Raw genomic sequence first — 23,414 nt, 5'->3', positions numbered from 1 at the left:
ACACCAGACACAAGTGTGTTTTGGACACCCCCTCCGGAGCTGGACCTGGCCTAGAAGCAGGAGGGCTGACAGCATCCGCGTCCCCGTCCCCGCAGGCCTCCCAGTGACCCCATCGCATCCCCCCAGCTTTAGCCTGAAGTTGTCACTTGATAGGAAAACTCCCCCGCTTTCTCCAGCTCAACTTTGGCTGAACTCGCCAGCGAACTGAACTAATTGAAGGAAGCGAAGTCAGAAAACAGCCCAACGGCCCTTCCTGACGAGGCGATCGCTGTCACAGCTTGTTCGCCCCGGTTCCTTGCAACGAGCTGCGGGTTCCCTGTTTGACTTTGGCATCGCAGATGCATTGCTTACTGCTCGCTATCACGTTTTAAATCACCCTAACTGGAAGCCCCAACATAGGCTGTCAGCAGTTTAAATGCAGAGAGGTTTAGATTTCAAAAGAAAGAGATATTCAACTTGAATCTTTACTCAAATGCCCTGTTTTTTCCAGCACAGGCACTCTGGAAATGCTGAGCAGCCCAAGCTGGCTGCAGCCATTTACTGGTACCCAGGTGTCCTATAGCTGGTGCAGCTTAGTGTGCTCAGCTTGGCTCTCCAGGCACCATTTTTGGGGTGTCATCTATTTAATCAGCCCCCATCACCCCCTCATTGCCCGCAGAGGGGCCCCACTCACAGCCGTGCTGGTGTCGTTGTTGGTTTTTTATTTTACAGGGGTAATAGATCCTACCCACATCCTCCCATCCCGGCTCCCACCCACACATTGCCAGCGTTAATGGTTTGCTTTGCCGTGCCTGGCAGGTAACAGCCCTGAAAGCGGGTGTCACTTTGTCATCCCAAGCCGGCAGCTGTGTGGCGGGTGAGGAACAGGTGGCAGCCCCATGTCCCCTCACGTGGGGTCAATGCTCATGGGGTCAGTGTGTCCTGGAGGGATGGACTGGGGATCCCCGGCTCCGCTATGAGCCATGACGCATCCCCAGCCCCACTGTCTCCCTGTGCCCCTTCTCTCCCCTTCCAAGGCAGGTTGAAAAACCACAAGGAATCTGCTGGGGCAAGTTGAAAATCTGAGGTAGGAGCCAAATGAGTACCAGGATGGGCACATGGTGGCCATGAGTGTGACCCTGGTACAGACACACCAGCCACAAACCCTCGGTGAGCTGCAAGGGCACCCACAGCCAGACAGAGCATGTGAGAGGGAACAAGCACCAGGGCTGACCAAGAACAACCATCATCATCTACAAGTCTTTTCAACCCCTCCAGGGATGGTGACTCCAGCACTGCCCTGGGCAGCCTGTTCCAATGCCCAACAGCCTTTTCCAGGAAGAAATTGTTCCCCAGATCCAACCTCAACCTCCCCTGGCACAACTTGAGGCTGTTTCCCCTCGTCCTGTCGCTTTTTCCTTGGGAGGATGAGGTGGACAGCACAGGGCCAAGGATGAAACCCAGGAGGTGCGTCAGGGGCAGAGGGACAAGCTGCAAGAAGCACCTAAAGCTCTTTCTGCTTCAGACATCTGCAAAACATATCCCCTTAAAACTGAAATCAGGCTCCTCTCCATGCCTTCACTCCTGTTTAATGAGATCCCCAACACCTCCAGGGTGGCAGCTGACTTTTGTTTTGCATCTGTGTCGCGAATACATCCCATTGCTGGGAAATGATAAAAAATGATAAAAACACTGTAGGAAACCCCAGAAAAGGGCTGAGTGCACACATGAGGATAGGGATGGTCATGAGAGCTCTTCATGGAGGAACAGCAGAAACCAGGGGCACTCCGAGGGTGCACTCTGATGGGGGCTTTGGCTGCAATTTGCAAAACGATCTCTCCTTAGAGAAAGAGAAATGATGGGATTCGCCCCACGGGTGCGAGTCTGGCTGGAAATAGAGCTCAACGGCCAGGCTGGAGGCGATGCTGCTGCCCAGGCGGTGTTGCCCACCATGGGATGGCCCTTCTGCCTCCGCAGGGTCCCTCTGGACCAGGGGCTGCTCTGAGCGTCCCCAAACCCTTCATCCTCCTCCATCCTCCAGCCCATCTGCCGCTCGAATCCCCGCTCCCCGGCTGCGATGTCAGGGCAGCTCCTGCTCCTCATTAGAGGTCGCAGCCCCTGAGCAAAGATTAATCTGGTGCTTGTGTGAATTTATCTGCATGAAAAGAGAGGGACCGGCTCTGACCTAGCAGTCTGGAGACTGGTGGGGAGTTTACTGTCCCCTGAGCCATCAAGCCAATTCCCTGCAGTAACAAGCTGTTGTTCTTGGCATCTGCTAGGCAGAAAGACTATGAAACACCCCAAATATCTGTTTGTTTTAAAAGGTAAATATTAATTTCAGGATGCTGTTTACATAACCAGACTCTTCAAGCTTGAAGTCATTGCCTTTTGCTAGTTGACACATGATATTCGTGTGTATTTAACGTTTATTTAACTCTACTTGGCCCTGCTTGTGCCAGATGGCAGGCAGTCTGCGTGGCTAGGCACGGGCTCAGCCCAGTGCTGCTCTGAAGTGAGAAAAGGGGGTGGCTTTAGGCTTGGGTAGGAAACGTAGAGCTGAAGCCCCAACCTGCGGAAGAGCATGAGTGCCTGGCTGGTCAGTGACTCCACTTGTGCTCCAGCCCCTCACCAGCTCCGTTCCCGTCTCTGCACTCTAGTATTTCAAAGTCCTTCTTATGACGTGGTGCAGCCTCAGCAGTGACCAGCACAGATCTCACAACGTGTTGCACATCTCTGATACACAGCCCTGACTATATGCTCACACATCTCTTTTCCACCCCTCCAGTCACTGACTCTGCCAGCACAAGGCACTTCTGGGGTAATGCAGCATTGCTGGTGTCACTGCTTTCTCACACAATACAAAATTGCAGCCAGATGGAAAATAATATGATGTTCAAGACAGTATTGTTTTCTTTATGGTTGCAGCAGGCTCCCACCAGCTTGAATATACAAACAAGTAAGATCTGAGGTGGTTTCAGAGACAGGATTATGGTTTCTAAGCTGGGCTGGACACTCTCAGGTTCAAACATTAATGTTTGAAGAAAGGGACCTGCCTGATAAATAATGCCCCCAGATTTTATCACAGAATTATTGCCTGTTTGGGCTCAATAGCTGCTGTGCGCTCTGCCTCCCACCTGGCGAACAGGTCTCATCCCACCCCTTCTCTCCTCCAGCACTTTTTTGCTGGATGAGATCCCCTCCTCCCCCAGGCAATGCTGACCTGCCTTTGTGCCAGGAGGAACACTGACCAGACACCAGGACTGACCTCAGGAAACTCCACCAAGCTCCAGACCTCCCGTTCTGGCACCATCTGCCCTGTGCCCCTTTCACTCAGTTCTTGCCTGTGTTAGTGATGCTTGTACTAAACTTTCCATTTTATCTTGTTTTGAAAACCAGTTCCCAGCAAAGGAAGCAGGCAGGTTACTCTGCCATGACCCGCCCCATGAGATAAACCCTTTATCGCACGACCTGTGGGGTGGGATGCCAGCAATGAGCAAACGTGAAGTACTTGCACTGTTCCCCTTGCACCGAACAGAGAAGCACACCATGGAAAAACACAGTCCGTGACACGACTCTTTGTCTGATACGCAGTGAAATGTCGTCACGTGTTTAAAGATGACGGGGGCATTTCCTGAGCTGCGGAGTGCACGTGTGAATATTTTAAGAGGTTTTGTTCTATCAGCCACTGATATATAACATATACAGTGGTTGTGTATTTATAGTCCTAAAAATGCTGTTTGCAAAACTGTGGATGCTCAGTCGAGTGTGACATATGTATATATATTTAGACATACATATCTGCCTCTCTAGGATACATGTGCCCATATACTGCACTGGGCTGAGAAGTCTTCTGTCTCTTGTCCTGGATACATCACGTTTAAATGACTTAAAAAAAAAGGGTTCCAAACAAAGTCCATGTGCCTGTAGAGCTTCTTCTCTAATACACAAGCCTGTTTCAAGGACACACAGAAACATCAGCGAAGTGAACAGGTGTTGCTCGGTTGGACACAGAACACAAACCCATACTTGGAAAGGCTGGGTGGGATTTTTTTCTCTGAGAGCCAATAGACCTTGCTCTGCGTACCAATGCACCAACAGAGCAAAGATTGCAACTGTTCCCTTCCTTTGACAGCTGTTGGCGTTTCCCAACCCGCTCCCCAGCTCCTGAGAGCACGAGACAAGCTCAGCTCTCTGTATGGCTTAAAATCTGGGGGGCTGGAGGCGAGGAAGGGGTGCTCCCTGCAGGGACGGCTACACCAGCATATCCCAGGGTGACACGGTCCCCCTGCTCGCAGGACATCAAGATGTGGAGCTCATCCTCCCTACACGACCATGCCCCAGGTCTCGCCCACAGCCCTGACACCGTTTAGATCTCCTGAGAAAGAGCATGGTGAGCCCGTTCCCTGCTCCCACCTCTGTAGAAGACATGTTTTAAATGTTTTAAATTTAAAACATGTGCTTGTTTCTGTGGGGAAGTCACATATAACTGTGGGAATGTCCCCAGAGCTGCTATTCTGACCTCCTATGTCTTTCATCTGCATTGAGATCTGGAAGATCAAGCCTTGTGTGTACCCTGTCCTGGTACTCTGCAGGTATTATCCGTGTTATTTAGAACAAGCCTCTCCTCTTTGGCATTTCGCTCTGCAGCTCTTTCATCTTCAGAAACAAAGCAGCAACGCAGACCCTGCAATGGAGCTGCTCTGTGCCCACCATGGCTTCACCTTGGGCAACACCAAAGCTGTTGAACAGAAAGGACGATAAACATGCATTAGTTCCTCCTTCTATGCTTTCCCCAGCACATCTCAGCACTTCGCTTTGCTGTCCCAGCCCTTCTCACCTTCTCCTCCATCCCAAGCAGTGCAGGACATGTCCCTGCAAGGTCACAGTGCCCGGGAGGGACAGGACACGGAGCAGGGCAGCAACAGCCCTGTGTCAGCACAGCTCTTCCCACCTCCTCCTCCACACTCAGGCACACAGAGGGCTCCAACATGGGCAAACCTCAGGGAGGTGCCAGGCTGCGGCTGGGGACACAGCCAGGTGGCTTGGGGAGCTGCTCCCATCATGTTGGTGAAGCATTTGATGGAACCCAGCCTGCTGCTCTCCTAGGAGCTTCACTTTGGAGACAAGCTAAATTAAAACAAAGCCCTTATCAGCACCCCATACAACAGCCCTTTCTGCTTCACCAGCGTAAATTTGGCCACTGTGAGGACAAAGATGACACTGAAATGAAGTGGTGGTAAATACAGGCCAGAGCCAAACTGCAGACCAGCGCGGCAGGAGATAAGAGCCGGCGGGGAATGCAGGCTCTGGCCAACCAGCCGGTCCAGGGAAGCGCTGGTGCCTCGCAAGGGGAGGAAGCAAAACCACAAAGTTAAAATGAGGGTGATGGGACTGGATGGATGCTCCTGTCATCTTAGCACAAATTTGGATCCGCTCCTTATGGGACATCTGGGCCCAAGAGATGTCTGTTGCTGCCCAGTAAGCTTGAAACAAGCCTGTAGCTCCCTGAGCACCTAGAGCTGACCATGGCCAAGCTGCGGGGACTGCAGCTCACCTGTGGCTGGGCTTTCAACGGGCTGCTGGCCAGAACCAGGGCAGTTCAAACCCAGCTTGTTGGGAGCGTGGCCCTGCTGGGACACAGCAGCTCTGACCTGTGTGCCCTTTTTTTCCCAGAGCCAAGTAGGACTCCCAGCTGTCACTGCCTTGATTAGACGGGCAGAGGGGACGGACAGTGCCCCAGGGCTGCCAGTCTGGATCCTGCTCCTTCCCAGGAGCTCTTCTTCACTGGTGATGAGCTCTGCCAAGGCCAAGCCAGGCGATGGTGGGACAGCAGGAGCCACACTGGCACCAGCAGGAGTTGCTAACTGGTGGTGAGGACACCTACCTAGGACAGGAGACTGAGTGCTGGCCTTGCTTCTAAGACTACATACATATTATATTGCTGGGAGCAGAAACCCCAGCTATAACACAATTTGCAGACACATGGCAACTACTTTCAAGTCTTTCGGGAAGTGCCTGACCCAGCTGGCCTGCTTGCAGTTTCCTTAGAGAACACGTCTCATGGCAAATCCCTCCAGGACGGCAGCAAGCTTGTGCTTAGTTTTCAGATGCCGACTAGGTATCAGCACAAGGCTGCAGCCTCGACAAACTCTGAGCAGGACTCTCAGGCTCTCGGCGTTGCTCTCATGATCATGAACTCTGTAATTTCTGAGCTTTGAGGTACCTACCAGAGGTAATTGACACGCAAGCTTTGGACTTTGCCAGAGTCTAAACACACGTCTCAGCTCTGACACGGATAATTGACTTAACTTCTGGGTGTTTTTTCATGTAAATCTAAATGTGTTTTTCTGGGGCCAGACTCCCTGGGGCATTTGTGGAAAAGCAGCATTCCCTGGGAGATCTCCTAACACACGAAACTCCCTGGCCAACAAAGCCACCCCTACCCATGAGAGCTCGTAGCAAGGCTTTCCAAGTTCTCCCCCTTCCACAGAAGGACCATGGAGCTACCTGTTCCTTGGAAGGAGCCTCATTTTTCTTTATTGCAGCCTAACAGATAAAGGCTTGTAAGAAAGATGAGAGACAGACATACTACCATGGGTTGTAATGACAGAATAGGGAGCAGTGGTTTTAAACTGAAAGAGGGTCAGGTTTGATTGGATACAAGGCAGGAAGTTTTTATGATGAGGTTGGTGGGTCACTGGTTGCCCACAGAAGTTGTGGGTGCCCCATCATTGGGGCATGAAGATTGGATGGGACTTTGAGCAACATCATCTAGTACAAGATATCCAAGTACAAATTGGACTGGATGATCCTCAAAAGTCACTTCCAACCCAAACCAGCCCATGATTCTTCATCCCACTTCTCCTGCAAGGCTTGAAACACCATCTCCAGGACCTGATGTCTGTCCAAGCCAGCCTGGCCACCTAATCAATACCAACCTCGGCTACAATACCCAAGGCCCCGGTGCTGGGCTGTGGACTAAGCCCTCAGGTATTGTCACAACTCTGAGGTAGCAGGGAGACCACAGCGCAGAGGGGATGGGAAGGTGAGATGGTCTTGGGGACGACATAAACCACAATTAGGCGAAAAGTAGTCATTAAATTTATACAGAAACCATCTCCTCCGACCAAACCCCACTCCACCGCCCCACAGCAGGCCGGGGCCTCCCGCGGCCTTGCGGGGCGGGCCGGGCCGGGTAGGCCGCGCCCCCGGTAGCGTCACGGCGAAGGGCCGGGCCGGGCCGGCGGGGCCGCGGCGGGGAGCGGGAGGAGGCGCCGAGGAGCCGGGCGATGGTGGGGATCCCGGGCGGCTGCCAGTGTAAGAGCCGCGGCGCGAGGGGGGAGGCAGGCGCCGACCCGCTCGGCGCCGCTCGGCCGGGGGCGAAGGGCCTAGCGAGGCCAGGGGCGGCCGGGGCCGGGCGGGGGCGGCGGGACGGCTCGGCCTGGCCGGGCCGGGGGGCGGAGGGGAGAGCGGGAGGCAGCGGGACGGGCGGCCCCGCCGCCGGGCTCGGCCCCCCCGGGCCTGCCCTGCCCGGTTACGCGGTGCGGGGAGCGGTGCTGCGCCCTCCGCGCTCCTCCAGCTGCACACGTTTATATACAAAAATGTAAAAAATTGCGACCTCACTTAGGCGTTCCTGCTCCAGCAGGGGGATTGGACTAGATGATCTTTTGAGGTCCCTTCCAGTCCCAAACATACTGTGATACTGTGTTCGGTTGGTGTGTGTTTCTCCGCATGTGGTTCATTTTCCTCAGAATGTTGGGCAGCCGGGCCAGGAATTACTTTGGGGGGACCCCCCACCTGTAAACCAGCACCCCTGCGGGGCAGCCCGCTGGGTTTGTGTTTGATGTCCAGGCTGGCTGGGTTTTATGACCCATCCCTGGCTGCTGCCTGCACCCCCGTCACCCCACGGCACGGCAGGAGCCGGCTGGGGGGTTGGCAGTGGCCAGACCCAGAGCACGCGTTGGGATGGGCATTGACCAGGCACACGTGTGTATGAACCTGAAGTCTGTCTGTTGCAGCATCCTCTGCTACGTGGGGCTGGGAAGGTGAATAATTGGAGCCCCATTTTCATTAGTTTCTCGAAACAGGTTTGTCTCTGACTGCAGCGAGGTGAGCAGGGGAGCGCGTTGTTGCTGCCCAGGAGCAGGGTAGATGGTCAGCTGCTGCTTCTCACCACGTTAACCTCGTGATCATTTTTCTCATCTGTGCTTGTGCACACAGCATTTGTTTATCCACAATCAGGAACGGACCATGAGCCGTCCCAGGCTGAGGAGAGAGGTGCCAGACGGAGCCACGATGTCCGTGGGTACCGGGTATCGAGGCTGAGAGCCTGGACAGGCCATTTACCCACCGGCTGGATCATGGTTCTGTTGATAAGTCATGGTTCAGTGACAGGAGGAAAGCAGTTAAAAGCATGTCCCAAAGCTCAGAGGAAATGAGGGAATTTTCAAATGAAGTGTGATTGCTCACAGGGAAGCAACGTAGAGATAGATGCTGAAGCTAATGGGGAAGCTGCGATGGGAGGAGGGCTCAGCAGCGAGTAAGCTGTGTTCACATCCACGTGGCTCTGCAGAACCCCGGTACCTGGTGGACGGGCTCCAAACCTCGCTGCCAGGGAGGGCTATTTATTTTGTGTGCCTCGAAGAAAAGGCCCCACAAAAGGAGCTTGGGTGAGATCATCTGCTTTACCCTCACTGTCCAGAAGTCAGCCCCCTGTGCCTGATCCCCTTTCTCCAAGCTCCCTTTGCAATCTCAGTGAAGGAACAGGCACTTATGAGGCTGATTCATCTCATCGGTCTTGGACACCTCTCTCGAGATGAGATGAATTATGAGCTGGAGTTGTCTGGGCCTTTTTTATTGACTGCAAGGGGAGTCCAGGACAGCCGGCTTAGGCTTCGGCAGCAAGGAGGTAAATGAAACAAGCCCCACCTGGTGTGTCTGCTCATGGTGCAGCTTGATGGTGTGTGCAGTGACTGGTCATGTTCTCTGTTTCTCTTAGTCTGAGCACTGGAAGGAGAAGAGCTTTTGAAACCCTGCTTAAAAATAATTGAAGGGAGACAGAGATCTTGTGCCTAAAGCCATAGCTTCAGGGTGGGTATGTGAAGCCAGTTCCTCTCTCAGCTGTGGCACTTTCTGCAACCTTGGGCAAGTTGAGTGTTTTCTGGATCGTGGCAGGAACGTATAAATGTGTATATAGCCACTCAGTTTTGCAATATTAAACCCTGTCTGAGAGGAGGGCTTTTCATCTGGGTCCTGTTGACAGAAGCAGGTCAGGAGGCGATTGCACTGACGTGATGCCAGCAGGTACAGCAAGGCCATAACCCCTGGCCAGAGGGGTGACAGTCGCCTGGGATGCTTCGGGTGACTCAGCAGCAGCTAAAGCATCGTTTCTCGTGCAGCTTTAGTACAACTGTGGCTCAGCATCCATTGGTGAAGTGCTAATGGTAACCCCGGTGAGCCATACAGCTGTTTTATAAGGATAAGCACATAAAGATGCGTTATAGCCTGCGCCAGCGTTATAGATAGAGCAGGTAACGATGTCCTGTTAGTGCCAGTTGTTGAACGGGCTGAATGCTGGCACAAGACGTCACTTACTTCTTGGGCCTAGTGTCTGCCCAAAAACACTGCTGGATTTTATCTTTGGGCTCAAGAAAGTGAATAATCAGCTGTAGATTCATATTTTTTATAAGCACAAATTATTGCCTTGGTGATTAGCCCAGTGGTGTCTGCTGTATTATAAGTACAGTCACTGGCAATGTCAGGAGGTTGCTTGGTTTCTTTGGGTGTGTGTTAAGAGAAGTGGATCAGTGCTCAGTGTGAAACTAGTGATCTGTAAGGAAAGGAGAAATGTGGCACTGCTTCGAAGCTTTGGGATCTTACATGGATATTTCCAATGGGCAGAAATTAAAATGGATCTTTCAGGGTCTTAGTCTTGATTTTCATACGCTGTAAAATGAAAGGCTTAAGATGTTTCTCTTCCCTTGCACTGGAGTTCAGGAGAGTGAAATATACTGACTTGTTAAAGTAGTCAGAGAAAAGGAAAAGTGTTTTTTTATTTGCAGCTTCTCTGAGTATAGAAAAGAGCATATACTACAGGTAGAGCTCACATAGTTGACTCTTAAAAGCAGGACTGGAGTGGAATAATGAGCTGAGTGTCATTTCTATCAGCCTGAGCTGCCAAGGCTTCACAGCTGCCTCGAGATGTTGCTGTGAACCACTGGAAAGAGAAGGAATGCTTGGGTTTCCCTTTCTCTGGCACGTATCGGAAGTAACCTCTTTGACTTCAGAAGAAGGAGGTGGCTCAAAGACTCATGAAGGTGAGAAGTGATTCTGTCTCTCCCCCTCTGATGCAGAAAGTCCCGGAGGCAAAGTGTCCACCCAGACAGAGTTACCTGGAACTCTTCTAGGCTGAAAACCACCTTCCTGAAGACACTTGTCCAGCCACTGTCTGGGGCAGAAACTTCTCCTGTGTCCCCATCACCTTCGCATCTCTCCCTGCCACACCACACGTGTGCACACCCGTGCTTGATTCAGCTGCGAAGGTGTCGCTGGACATCGGTTTGCCTGTTTGTGCGCTCCAGGGTGATCAGCCCTGACCTTAGAGCTCAGCTAGAATGTTCTTTACTCCATTTCCTGTCCCTCTAGAGGGAGAAGCACTAACTTCTACAGGTAGTAACTTATCTGGCGATTGGAATTCAAACTCAAAATCTGCACATATGTTTTCCTCAAAGACTGGTTTTGCAGTCTTGGTATAATTTAAAGGATCAGACTATTCAGGAAGGGATTTTCTCCAGTGTAGATTTATGTTAATATTTAAGATAGTAGTTGATAATGGCTCTCAACCTTGGGTTGCAAGTATATTTTCAGAAGATAAATGGCATGCCATTGTCTTGGCTTTGGGTCCACAGGTGACACTTTAAAGCCTTCTGAAATATTACAGAATTCTCTCATTACAGGTATGGCTTTGAATGGGAAGTGTAGCATTGGCTTGTGTTTTCAGTGGATGTCATAAAATAATTGGATGAATACTTAGTGAATGTTTGCAGAATGACTGCTGCTCTTTGAGTGGACTCGATAGACACACCAGTTTGTTGGCATCACTACCAGATTCTCCCTGAACTAAATACCTCTGCATTTTTCAATCCATATGATCTCTCGGGAGTTGGTCTGTCACTTCCTAATCGTGTGCCTAGTTGCTGCAGCAGCAAGTTGCTCCGAATGTATCACCTGGGATATTCCCATCTGGCTTCAGTATGCGTTTTGTCACGCCATTTCTGACAGGTGGCAACAGGGGGAAGAGAAGATGGTATAAAATCCTAGGGGAAAGAAGACAGGGAGAGCCTGTACGTGGTGGGCGTAAGGGGGAGTAGGCTGGTGTGGCCACGGACTGGTGAGGGGTGGTTGGGTTGACACGATCCAGGGACCTTCCCTGCCACCCGCCTGGCTGACAAGGACTCTCTGGGCTTCTTCCCATGAGTGGTGAGCACACCAGTGCTTAGCCTCCTTACATCCCGGCTATGTTTTGTGTCTGTTAGCCAACAAATATTTGCGTTATACTGCTAAGTTGTTGTGCATCCTGTCTGCAGAGGCTCTTTGCATCTGGTCAGCGGCGCCTGAGCAAACGGAGCTGTAGTGTGGGCTCCATCTGTGCGGTCGCATGTTGTCAGAGCTCCGGGATGCTCTCTGTTTGCTTGGAGCACGGTCAGCTTTCTTTTCTTTTGTGAGTGTTGTGGAAGACAACATTTTGTGGCGATATTGTTTGGAGCAAACATTTTGGTGGGTCTTGGTTAAGCAGAAACTTAATTTAACACTGTTTTAAAGGGTGGGGATATCTCTGCTTGCGGCATTTCCGGGTTGGGATGAGATTAATTTGCTTATCTTAGGTGATGGCAGGTAACTGCACGTGCAGGGGAGGTGCTGTAGTCAGGATGTTCAGACACAAAGGAGTCAAATGGCTCCCAGGTTCCTCCCCTGCTGTGGAAGCTCTTTTGCATTCAGACACCCTGTCTAGCAGATCCACAGGCAGGACTCTTCCCTCCTCCTCCTCTTCCTCCCTGATTAGATTTGGTAGGGGCCGAAAACCTGCTGATGAATTGTGACTGTAAAGATCTGAACTTTGAGGGGAGATGAAAAAAACCTTCAAAACATTTTCTGCCCTGGCAGCGTGTACGTGGCTCGGTAATGGGGTTTATCTTCTGACATCATTAGGGTCTCTGACATTTCTAGCTTAGAAACAATAACTTGCCTTATCCGTCGTCATGTTTTTCTAATTAAAGACAAAGCTTGGTAAATATTTTTTAAATGATTGAATTTCCCAAGTATGGAAAACACATGTGAGGAGTCAGGCTGGCTGCGTCCAATGCGCCTTTTCCCATCGCGTCCCTTGGAGCACGCAAGTGCAAATACAGATTTAGAGCTGTGGGTGACAGGTTTATCTGGGATGATTAGCAAGGATTTATAAACCAGGAGGGGATTTACTTCGCTTTCCCTCCCTCCTCTTCCCCCTTCTGTCCCCCCCTCCTCAACCCCCATCTCAGAAATAGGAAATTGGGATCACATTAAACCCTAATTGGTTTGGCTCCAGCGCTAGTTCAGGGGCTGCCAAATAGTTAATTTATTGCGTGAGAGTTTGGCCATGTGTTGAGAGGCAAATTTGCTTGAAGCAAGAGATCTTTGTAAACTGTACATCCCTTCCCGTGCCAGGTCCTGTTTACAGCAGCACCGGCACGGGGTGCAGGGGGTGTTTTCCATCCCCGTCCCGGCTGGACCTGCCGCGGGGCGCCTGCGCTGCAGGAGTAGTTCCCTTAAGAGCCTAAAGTGGTTTTAGCTGGACTTGGCGATCGACATTTGGAAACTGCCAGCTAGATAAGGCGTGGGAGGCTCTCAAGAGAATAAATGCATCTGTTTGGGAGATAACAGCAGGCCTGGGCTGTCACCGCAGAGGTGGGGATTCCCTGGGGTGGCAAGATGGCTTTTCCTGGATGGTGTGAGGAGGGGCAGCCGGGAAGCAGGTGTGGATCTGGCTGGCTGCCCGTGGCCCCACGGGCGCCCTCCTGGGCCCTGTCCTTCTCCGTGAGGTCGCCGGGGCTGGTGGCTATCAGACACAGCCCACCTGGAGTCCCGCGTCCAGCTCTGGGGCCACCAGCATCAGAAGGACACAGACCTGTTGAGAGGGACCAGAGGAGCCACAAAGATGATCTGAGGCTGGAACAACTCTGCTGGAAGGACAGGCTGAGAGTTGGGGTGTTCAGCTGGAGAAGAGCAGCTCCAGGGAGACTGTGTAGCAGCCTCCAGTTCCTAAAAGGGACCTACAGGAAAGGTGGAGAGGGACTTTTTACAAGGGCATGTAGTGACAGGGCAAGGGGTGATGGCTTTGAACTGGAAGAGGCGAGATGTAAGGAAGAAATTCTTCCCCATGAGGGTGATGAGAGCCTGGCCCAGGTTGGCCAGAGAGGTGGTAGATGAACCATCCCTGGAGACATCCCAGGCCAGGCTGGACGGGGCTCTGAGCACCCTGAGCTGGTGAAGATGTCCCTTCCATGGCAGGGGGGCACTGGGGGAGCTGGGGAGGTTCCTTCAACACAAACCATCCCACGATTCCGTGATTTCATGTTGTTTGCTGGTGGATCCCAGGCACAGAGCTGTGTTTGGCTCCTGTGAAGGCTTCTGGAGGTTGGACTGCAACAGAAGAGCTTGCATGGCCTCGAAGGACAAGCAGCCCTTATTTAGGCTGTCACTGACACTGCATCCACTGGCACTCGAAAGGGAGTTATTTGGATTAAAGAGGATGCTGCAGCCTGAGTTAAAGAGTCTCACTGCTGGCGTGGCTCCAGTTTTGGAGTATGATTTGAAAGAGGCTGTGTAAGGAATAAATCCACGGCTGTGGCATTTTCTTTCATTTCTCACTGAGTTAAATAACAAACTTTGTGTTAGGGAGCTGCTTCCAGCTCCGAGGCAACAGAATTATTACCGCCGTGCTCAGCAGCACCCTTTCCATGTCAGCTGCTGTTTCCATTGTGAACTTGATACCTGAAGGCTCAATATTGTGACCCTTTAATTTTCAGCTGCTGAAACGTACCATGTGAGCTGGCTAAAAGGGAAGAGCTCAGAGGGGAATTTGCAATAGTTATGCTGTGGGAGCAGTGTGTTTCTTTGGGTATTTCTTAAGTGCTGAGCGTTTAGGAGAAATTGATAGGTAGTAGCAATGCACTCTTAGCAATACTTTTCCTTCTGTAGCTCTTGCTTCCTGGGATGTAATAAAATCCATTAAGTTCTATTTATGATCTAAGGCCCAATATAGTAATAGTTTTATTTGGATAATTGTGGCTGTTTTACCTATAATCAGAATACTGAACACTTCCAAGCGTACTGCAAAACCCAGGCTGTGTATTTGGGGGGGTGCAGGGTTGGCACAGTCAAACGTTGGCCAGTTTTTCCAAGGAGTTTGACATCGGTTCAACAATAAAAAACCCTGTATCAAGCCGAGCATCTTGTAGCGAGGCATCTCCTGCCCACGGCTGCTCTGGAGTTTCCAGCCATAGCAGGGTCAGGAAGGCAAAGCGGAAACAAACTGGACAGGTATTGGAAGCAAAGAGCGATGGTTTGGTTTGGTTTGGTTTGGTTTGGTTTGGTTTGGTTTGGTTTGGTTTGGTTTGGTGAGAGCATCTTTTCACCGCGAGGTCTGAGACAGGTTAAACATCCATCAGGGAGCCACTCCCCACTTTTGCATCTCCTCCGTAGTTTGAAACGCAGCCATTTCTGGGATGAGCTTCTGTAATTACTTCAAAGTACATGGTACTACCACCACTTTTGGCAGGAAGGAAGGAGGAATACTGTGCTCCATCGCCAGACAAAATAGAAATCAACAATTGGGATTTTTCTCAAAGAGCGGATCTATCTTCTGTGCCATTAAATCCGAGTTGGATGGAAGCCTTGTGCCCATTTTGCATTTGCGATGCGAGTGTGGCATTCTGCAACCCGCAGCCCGTGTTCACGCAAAGATTTAAAGCATCGAATTCTAGCCAGAAATCCTTTCTAGCGCTTTGCTTTCCTTCTGCTGTTTGCTTCCCTCTTCGCACTACAGATGCTAATGGATCACCTTCCCGTGGTGAGTAACGATACAGGCCGTACTTTGTGAGAAACTCCTGAGAAACTCCTTCTTCTTCAAGAACGTTCTTTCAGAGATGCACTCCCACTCCTAAACCATCGCGGATTGGGCAGCACTGAAAAACCTTCAAGCCTCGCTTGAGATCACCTGTGTCAGCCTGAACACTGACCTCCTGTTTGAGCCTGAGTTGTATTAAACTTCATATCGTCATCGCAGAGCCATCCGCTTCCCAGCAGCCAGATCTGCAAGAGTCACGCTCTTCTTGGTGCACCCCAGAACCTGGCAGCACCGCGTGGAGCTGCTCCTGCGCCGGGTGGCCTGTGGGCAGACGTGACCCAGCCGCCATCCAGGCTCTGAGAGCCCCATTTGGTGGAAACCTGATGTTATTTGAGGAATATCTCCTGTGCTCGGGGACCTGTGAGTGAGCTTTGTTAGGAGGGGCTGCCGGAGCCGCAGTGGTACCCAGGTGCCTCCCCGAACACACCGGCCACCCTGCTCTGCCCTGCACGAGTGCTCCCTCAGCACAAGTTTGTTTTTTCTGCGATTTCTACAGCTGCTGCTTGTCCCTCCAGTCTGAAGGCCGGGGAGGTACCAGTTCTCCAGATATCCTCAAAGAAAAAGCAAGAAGCGGTGGCATACGTGGGCTTCTTCAGGTGACCACGTGCAGTAGACTTCTCTGTGCCAACTCTGCTTCTCCAACACAGGATGAGTCTGTCGATCCACAGAAACAACCAAGGTGAGGATGAGCCAACAGGGCTGCCTGTGTACACGCACTGTACCAGGAATTTAAATCCCTCACCCGTGGTCCTGTCCAAACGCTGGGCTGCTCCGAGCGGCGGCTCCGTGAATGGAGATGCACCTCTTCACACCTGTTTTATAGCACAGAAGCAAAATATTTGGGGCATCTAAATAGTTTACAGCCTGACAAACAAATTCTGGCAGTGGGAGCGTGAGTTTCCATCTCATTAAGCTGTTGGCAAAGCTCTGGTAATTCCAGTCACCAATACAAGCGCAGGAATTATCCCTCGACGAGACTGGTTGTGTCATGTCAAAGCATCACTGGTTTTTCTCAGCAGTTGTGTGTTTATAGTTGAGGTTAAAAGAAAGTGTTGAAATGTCAGTTCATTGGGTTCTTCTGTGGTGCCAGAGCAAGGTCTCGCGAGGTCAGAAAACAAGTGCCTGAGGATTTTTGTACAATAAGCATAAAGTGGATTTCTACACCTGATCACAGAATCCCAGAATGTCAGGGATTGGACAGGACCTCAAAAGAACATCCAGTCCAGTCCCCCTGCCGGAGCAGGAACACCCAGATGAGGTTACACCTAAGTTGTAATTAGGAATTGTTTTAAAATCTAATGTTGTTTTTTTTTTTTTAAATGTAAAACCTGGTGCTGATTCTCAGTTTTTCAGGGGCCTGAAGGTTCACCTTGGGGGTCACAAGCTCAGCTGCAGCCCAGGTTGGCTTTGACAAAGTTCCTGCCGTCTCACAGCTGTTTGTCGGTCCGTATGAACCCAGCTGGTGGGTTTAGTCCATTTTCTTGGGGACAGGTCAGCTCCTGCTATGTTGGGTCCCGTTTTTGGTGTGCCATGAATTGAAGAGCTGGATGAGCTGGAGATTGTGGTGTCCTCCGGCTCCTCCAGCAGCCCAAGGATCAGGCATTTTGTTGAAGGGGTGGCACGCAGATGTCAATTGGCATGGGAAATTTGCCTCCGGCGCTGTTACAGATTTTACGGTGTCTTGCAAACAAGAGCGAGCAGTCTGCTCTCTCTGCCCCGTGTTATGTTACACAGCTTGAGACAGGCGCATACAAAATTCATTTGAGAGCTCCATCGTCCAGTCCCAGAGACTAAGGAATGTTTTAGTAGGGCTTTTCAAAAATGCATATGCTTTATTAAAGGTCCTATTGTTTCCTCATTAAAGCAGGTTTATCCCTCTGGGATTAGCTGTTCTGCACGGGTCAAGAAGACAGCCACACTCGGTTTTCACGGTGAACTTCTCCCGCCTGCAAAGATGTACTGAGAAGCGGCCGAGGCAACTGGGAGGCTGAGTGCCCAGGAGACAGAGGGAGGCAGGTCATGGGAAACGGGACCCAAGAGGAGTTTTTATGAATGTCGGTTTGATTGGACTCTTGAACACATGGAAGTTTTTTAGTGGGCTGCACCTCCAGCACTTCTTATCTTTTGACCATCCCATCACAGAATAATTTGGGTTGGAAGAGACCTTCCCAGCTCCCCCAGTGAGCAGGGACATCTTCAGAAGCTCAGGGTGCTCAGAGCCCCGTCCAGCCTGGCCTGGGATGTCTCCAGGGATGGTTCATCCACCACCTCTCTGGCCAACCTGGGATAGTGTTTCACCATCCTCATGATAAAAATTTCTTCCTCATGTCTAACCTGAATCTCCCCTCTTCTAGTTTAAAACCATCACCCCTTGTCCTATCGTAACACACCCTTCTAAAAAGGTTATGTATTTGTCATCTGTTTACTAGATGTGTAGAGAAGTAAAATGAGAAGGACTTGCACTAGAGCTTGGAGCATCAGATCAAAGAGGAGCAGCTCACAGCACGTGCGCTCTGTCTGTCCCCGTCCCGAGCCGAGGTCCCCCGAGCCCGGCTGCCGGGGACACGTCGTGCTGGCCGCGTTCAGCTGCAGCCAACCTGGAGAAGCTGCAGCGCATCGTGAGTCCCACCTGGCTGGGCTGGTGCAACCCAAAGCTGTTGTGCAGGGGTGCTGCTTGTTCTAAGTGTGTGATTGTTGGGCATCTGTGACCTACAGCCATGAGTAGGACCAGTGATGTACCTGGTGCTCATCTCTTCCACCCCGCTTCAGGCGTTTGGTGGTGGCTGGTGAGTGGAAAGGTGACCATGGTCATTAGCTGTATGTAAATGAGTTGTGCTGAACTCAGTGCACAACATTTCATTAACCACAAACACAGCATTTATAATCCAAATACTGACACGGCCTGAAGCAGGGCAGGAGCTGCCGTTCCTCTGCTGTCCCTGCGTGGCGGCCAGGGCTGCACGCCCAGGTGTTCGCCTTTCACTGCAGCTGCTCCGTCTGCAGAAACAGGTGGAGACGTTCAGGACCATCAGCAAAACACAGCTGGGAGAAGTTCAGAGCAGCCCCACATTGGGCTGTTTCACCTGGGCAGAGCACACCCTGAAGCCGAATTGCCTGTGATAAACACGACTTCACCTCAGCCATGGCTCTGGGTAGGATTAATGAAATGATAGAGGAAGTAAATGTGTGCTCGAGCTGGTTTATTTTCCTTCTCTTAATAGCAACAATGCCAAATCAAATCAGCTGTTTCCAGAATGCTGCTTTTAGCTGCCTGTGCCATCAAATCCAACCCCACTTTGAAGCAGCTTAGCTGATGAACATCTCTTCTTCATCTCTTCCTCCAGGTTTTTATTATTGTTTTTTAAAACTAAGATGTTCCATTCTTTCTCCTGAGACTTTGGTTTTTTTTATTTGTGGTGTAAAAAATGAAGATTTTGACAGCTGTTTAAGTTTCAAGTTTATTAAATCTGAGTTTAGCATTGCAGGTAAGTTTTGGCCTCTTCCTCTTTCCCCTGTTAATTAACTTGAACGTACAGACACTTCACTTCTTGTAGCTCTTGGCAGTTGTGTGAGTACGTACATGCAGTGAGGGGGGCGGAAGAGCTCTGAGTTCTTCGATGCGATCTTCTGACCAAATGCTCCTTTCAGTCTGCTAAAGAGTCTTCTCTTCGAACCCTCCCAAGTGTTTTTTGCCATCTTCCCAGGTTTGTGGGAAAGGAGACTGGGGGTGCTCTGATGGCTCCGTGACTGCGGGGAGCTTGCCCAGCATGCAGAATGGGAGCAATTCCCCCTTTACCTCTGTAAAAATGATACGGGATCTGATGGCTCCTGTCCTTTTGGGTAGGGATGGTGTCACCTGGATGTCAAACGCTTGGGTACAAGGCAGGCAGCTCCTCGGTGATGCTGTGATGCCCCCTAAGCTCTTAGGATGGAAATACAGATCTGGGGGGCTTTGCGTGACTCCCTCCTCCCCGTGTCTCTGAGCTCGCTGGGAGTTTTGCTGTTGGCGCTGGTGGGTTGACATGGAAAGCGCTGGTGTGGCCGGTGGAGATGTGCACCCCGGGTGAGGTGGGTCACCCAAAATCTGTGCTGAGGCAGCTACAGCGTCCGGCACAGACGTGGTGCTGTTGGCGGGGGCTGGTGCCTCCAGCTATTATGGGCTTTGGCTGGGTTGGTCTCGAGCTTTTGCATGTTAAATCCTGAAAGTTTGTAAGGGTGGGTGGGCTGTGCGCTTTGTCAGCCTGGTTATCTTCAGCTGTTTCTCTTCGTAGACACTCACTGTATTTTTTTAGACTTGATTTTCTGTACTTGTTGTGTTTAGTTGGGTGAGTTTGTTTCAGAAGAATCTTACAACTGAATCATTATTCTGTTGGAAAAATGTCCATTTGTCAAGACAGAAACATTCCCTGGGACCAGGATGTGCTCAGATCAGAAACTGCCCGATGCACCCCGTGAACATATTTACTAAACTGTTCAACATGGCCTAAATCAATATTTATGGATTCGAATGTTGTTGGTAGAGCGCTGGCTGCTTGACCTTTGGCTGTCTTGATGTCTCCTTGTTGTGTGATTTCTGAATTTTTTGGTGTGGGTTTTCTTTAATAACTATATGGAAGGGGAAGACTTAAGTCCGAGTTTCAGAGGATGATTCTGTTTCTGCTTGCCGAAGGCGATCAATAATGTCCTCAGCTTGAGGTTTAGCGTTTGAAGTTTTGCTCTGACGTGGCTTTTCTGCACGAGGAAATGGCTGCGAAATTCGGGTGTGAATTCGCAGGGCAGCAGCTGCTGCGCTGACACCGTTTGCGGAGACGTGCGGGGTGCTGGAGCGACTTTGCGCAACCCAGAAAGCTGCTGCGGATCTGCTGACGGGCTGTGGTTTCAGCGGCACGCAGACCTCTCTGGTGGCTCGATCTGGGTTTGATCCGGGATCAGGATGGATCGTGGTGGATCCTGGCGGGTCCTGGTGTATCCGGCATCACCAGCAGCCACCACGATGGTCCCACGTTGGGAGGGAAGGGGCCACCCTGGTGTGACCGTGGGCTGAGTTTGGCTGCTGACCCTTGGAGGAACAGTGCAATGGGAATGACAAGGGATTTCCACCAGAGGAGAAAAATTCACATTAGTGCCTGAATATAGTTTTTCATCCTCTTAAAATTCTTTTGTTTCTTTGAAGTGTGAATCCCAGATGCTACAAAACTATTTTTCCAGTCATGGCTCTGCTGTCTTGCTGTGTATTTTCCACCAAATTGCTGAATTATTGTTTTCCTTCTGGCCTTCAGTTTTTTTTCCTATCTTTATCTTTTGGTCTGGGTGTTTTACACGGCTAAAACTCATTCCTGTCTAGCATACCAATCTGAGAACTCCCACGTGAGACAGCGGCCCCACTGAGCTACCACATAGGACAGGAATGCTGGGGTTTTTTCCTGGAAACTTGTAAACATGAACTTCCTGTTGACAGGAGCTGTATATCTGCAACCAGGCTCTGCTTCCGACTGAAGGTGAAGGTAATAACATTTCAGGTCTTTATTCATCGCACCTGGTTCTCCTCGAGCCGTGTCCGAGCCCCTCTGGGGCAATGGAATGGCAGGGCCATGGGAGGGAACCTGCTGCTTCCCTGCACCTCTGGAAAGGAATCTTTCCATGTATTTATTTTATTTACAGGATGCAGTCCTAATAGAAGCCAGTTGGAGAATCTCAAAACCCTGATGGCTCTAAAATGATGCTTCATCAGTTGCTTTCTCCTCTTGTTTCTCTCTGCATCTCCCACCACAGAACTAATATGAATTTTTGGGGAGTTAACTCCATCCTACACCAAAACCAGGCCTTTTTGGATAACGAACTGGCCGAATTCTGGCAGCTATTAGAAAGCTTTGCACGTTACCACCCGTGTCACTTAATCTTGCTGTTATTTCTACCTCCAAAGGGAGATCTGGTGGAACACACACCCCACATGAGTTGTTGTGGTTTTTTCCCCTATACGTTTAACACTTCGCCCTTCTGGATTTCAGCTCTTGAGCCTCATCCCGCATGGGGCTGAGAGCTGCTCTCTCTGCTCTGTAATGCTGATAAAGCTGTGGCTAACGAGCCAAACGCTTTACCTTCCTTCTCCCAGTGCCAAGACAAGCATTCCCGCAGCTGGGAGAGGGGAGAAGAGCTGCCTGGTTCCCTGTGCTGTGTGGTTTTTAGAGGCTGATACGTGTTTTATTTCTGGGTGGGTAGCAGAGGCAAGTAGCAAACACCCATGCAGGTGGCTGAGCTTGGCATAACATTGGCTTAAAATGGTTGGGCATGACCACGCTGACCTTCAGGATCAACTCTTGGGGATGCTGGGGCTTCTCGGTGCTGTCGGGGAAGGGATGGAGGCAGGTGAAGGACTGGGAGGTGGTGGAAGCAGAGAGTGGAGAAGGGAAGCAGAAATAAGGCTATAAAAAAGAGATTAAAAGTGTGATAGCGGAAAGGAGGAAAGGATCTGGACACAGGATTACATGAGCCAGCACTGGGCGCTTGTGGCCAGGAAGCCAATGGTACCTGGGGTGGGTTAGAAGGGGGTGGTCAGTAGGTCAGAGAGGTTCTCCTGCCCCTCTGCTCTGCCCTGGGGAGACCACACCTGGAATGTTGTGTCCAGTTGTGGCCCCTCAGTTCCAGCAGGACAGGGAACTGCTGGAGAGAGTCCAGCGCAGCCACCAAGATGCTGGAGGGAGTGGAGCATCTCCCGTGTGAGGAAAGGCTGAGGGAGCTGGGGCTCTGGAGCTGGACAAGAGGAGACTGAGGGGGGACTCATTCCTGGGGATCAATATGGAAAGGGGGAGTGACAGGAGGATGGAGCCAGGCTCTTCTGGTGACAACCAGGGACAGGACAAGGGGCAATGGGTGCAAACTGGAACACAGGCGGCTCCACTGGAAGATGAGAAGAAACTTCTTGATGGTGAGGGTGGCAGAGCCTGGCCCAGGCTGCCCAGGGGGGTTGTGGAGTCTCCTTCTGTGCAGACATTCCAACCCGCCTGGACACCTTCCTGTGTAACCTCATCTGGGTGTTCCTGCTCCATGGGGGATTGCACTGGATGAGCTTTCCAGGGCCCTTCAACCCCTGACATTCTGGGATTCTGTGATTAAGAGGAAGGACAAGTGGTTACAGAACATGGAGCAACAGGCAGGGTAAAAGGAAGGTCTGGATGGAGGCTGAACTCTCTTAATAAGCATCCCATTAATTAATACTTTCTCATGCGGCGGCACTGGGCTGTGGATGAAATCCAGCCCGACCCCTCGCTCGCCGCCGTGCTGGTTTCTCCTTGGCTCCCCTCCCGAAGCGAAACCGCAGCCTTTCCGACTTCTCCGGGTGGAATGGGAGGCACATGGCAGCGGTGCCGGAGAAGCCTCTCGCAGTCGTCTGCGCCTGGGTGGGCGTGCTGCTTCTTTCGTAAACTAATAGCTCCCAGCAGTGCTACTAAATCAGACTTCATGGAGCCGGGAGCGGGGAGCTGGAATGCCGGGCCAGGCGCAAAGGGTTGCTTCTCTTTTTTGTTTTTAATTTCTTTTCCTTTCCCCAAATTCCCCATTTGTTAGGTCCGAAGGGCCAGCTGACAGCAGGGAGGGGGCTGGCAAGGAGGGACTTTGAAGGGGGAAAAAAAGAAGTTTAAAAAACAGAAATAAATCCACCCCAAATAAAAATACCCCCCCCAAAAATCCCCGTTTAAAACCTAATGTGTTGTTGTTGTTTCATGAGGTTGAAAGAGAGGGAGCCCTGTGCAACGCTGAACTTGCAAAGTCACCAAACTGGGATGCTACTGAAAGCCCCACTGAAAACCCTGACCTGGTGGTTTTACTTAGTAAAATGAACAAAATAACAGCGGATTATTTTCTGAGGCGTCTCCAAGGCAGGCTGTGGTTTGGGTGAGAAATTTACATTTTATTTATTTATTTTTTTAATCAAGGTTACGAAGTTAGCGACAGGTAATTATTGAGAGGAGCAGCCTCCTTTGGTGCCTGCCCGATGGCAGGTGATGAGATGGGGACATGCCACCTCCTCTGGAGGGTCAGGCAGGGACCAGAGCCCCCAGCGCCATCCAGGGAGGGGAGGGAAGCTCAGGATAAGGGGGGAAAGGAGCCCAAGATAAAGGAGGAAAAGCTGTTATCAGGGGAAAAGCCACAGCCCGCGGGAGGGAAGTCATGGGTGGAGGGAGGTTCAGGAAACGAACTGGGGAATAACGATCCTGCTGCAGGGCTTGGGATCCATCACATGCGTTTTATTGCTCGTAGTTTTGTTTGTAAACGC

The 23,414-nt window shown here is 51.1% G+C and overlaps 1 protein-coding gene across 4 annotated transcripts in view; it reads left to right on the top strand.

Moving 5' to 3' along the window:
- The first annotated feature begins 7,156 nt into the window (after window positions 1-7,156).
- Window positions 7,157-23,414, top strand: part of CBFA2T2 (CBFA2/RUNX1 partner transcriptional co-repressor 2) — a 60,922-nt gene continuing 44,664 nt past the window's right edge. For 2 of the 4 annotated variants that reach the window (XM_065031831.1, XM_065031830.1), the window contains exon 1: window positions 7,157-7,296. In XM_065031831.1, coding sequence (XP_064887903.1) covers window positions 7,269-7,296 — 28 coding nt within the window. In that variant the 5' untranslated portion in view covers window positions 7,157-7,268. The remainder of the gene's footprint in view (window positions 7,297-23,414) is intronic. The other 2 variants (XM_065031835.1, XM_065031836.1) reach the window with 2 other exon arrangements.

This window comes from Columba livia, chromosome 16, assembly GCF_036013475.1.
Source record: "Columba livia isolate bColLiv1 breed racing homer chromosome 16, bColLiv1.pat.W.v2, whole genome shotgun sequence".
In the NCBI taxonomy this organism is placed as follows: domain Eukaryota; kingdom Metazoa; phylum Chordata; class Aves; order Columbiformes; family Columbidae; genus Columba; species Columba livia.
Note: the sequence above shows the minus strand (reverse complement) of the source record. Positions and strands in the feature narration are given on the sequence as shown.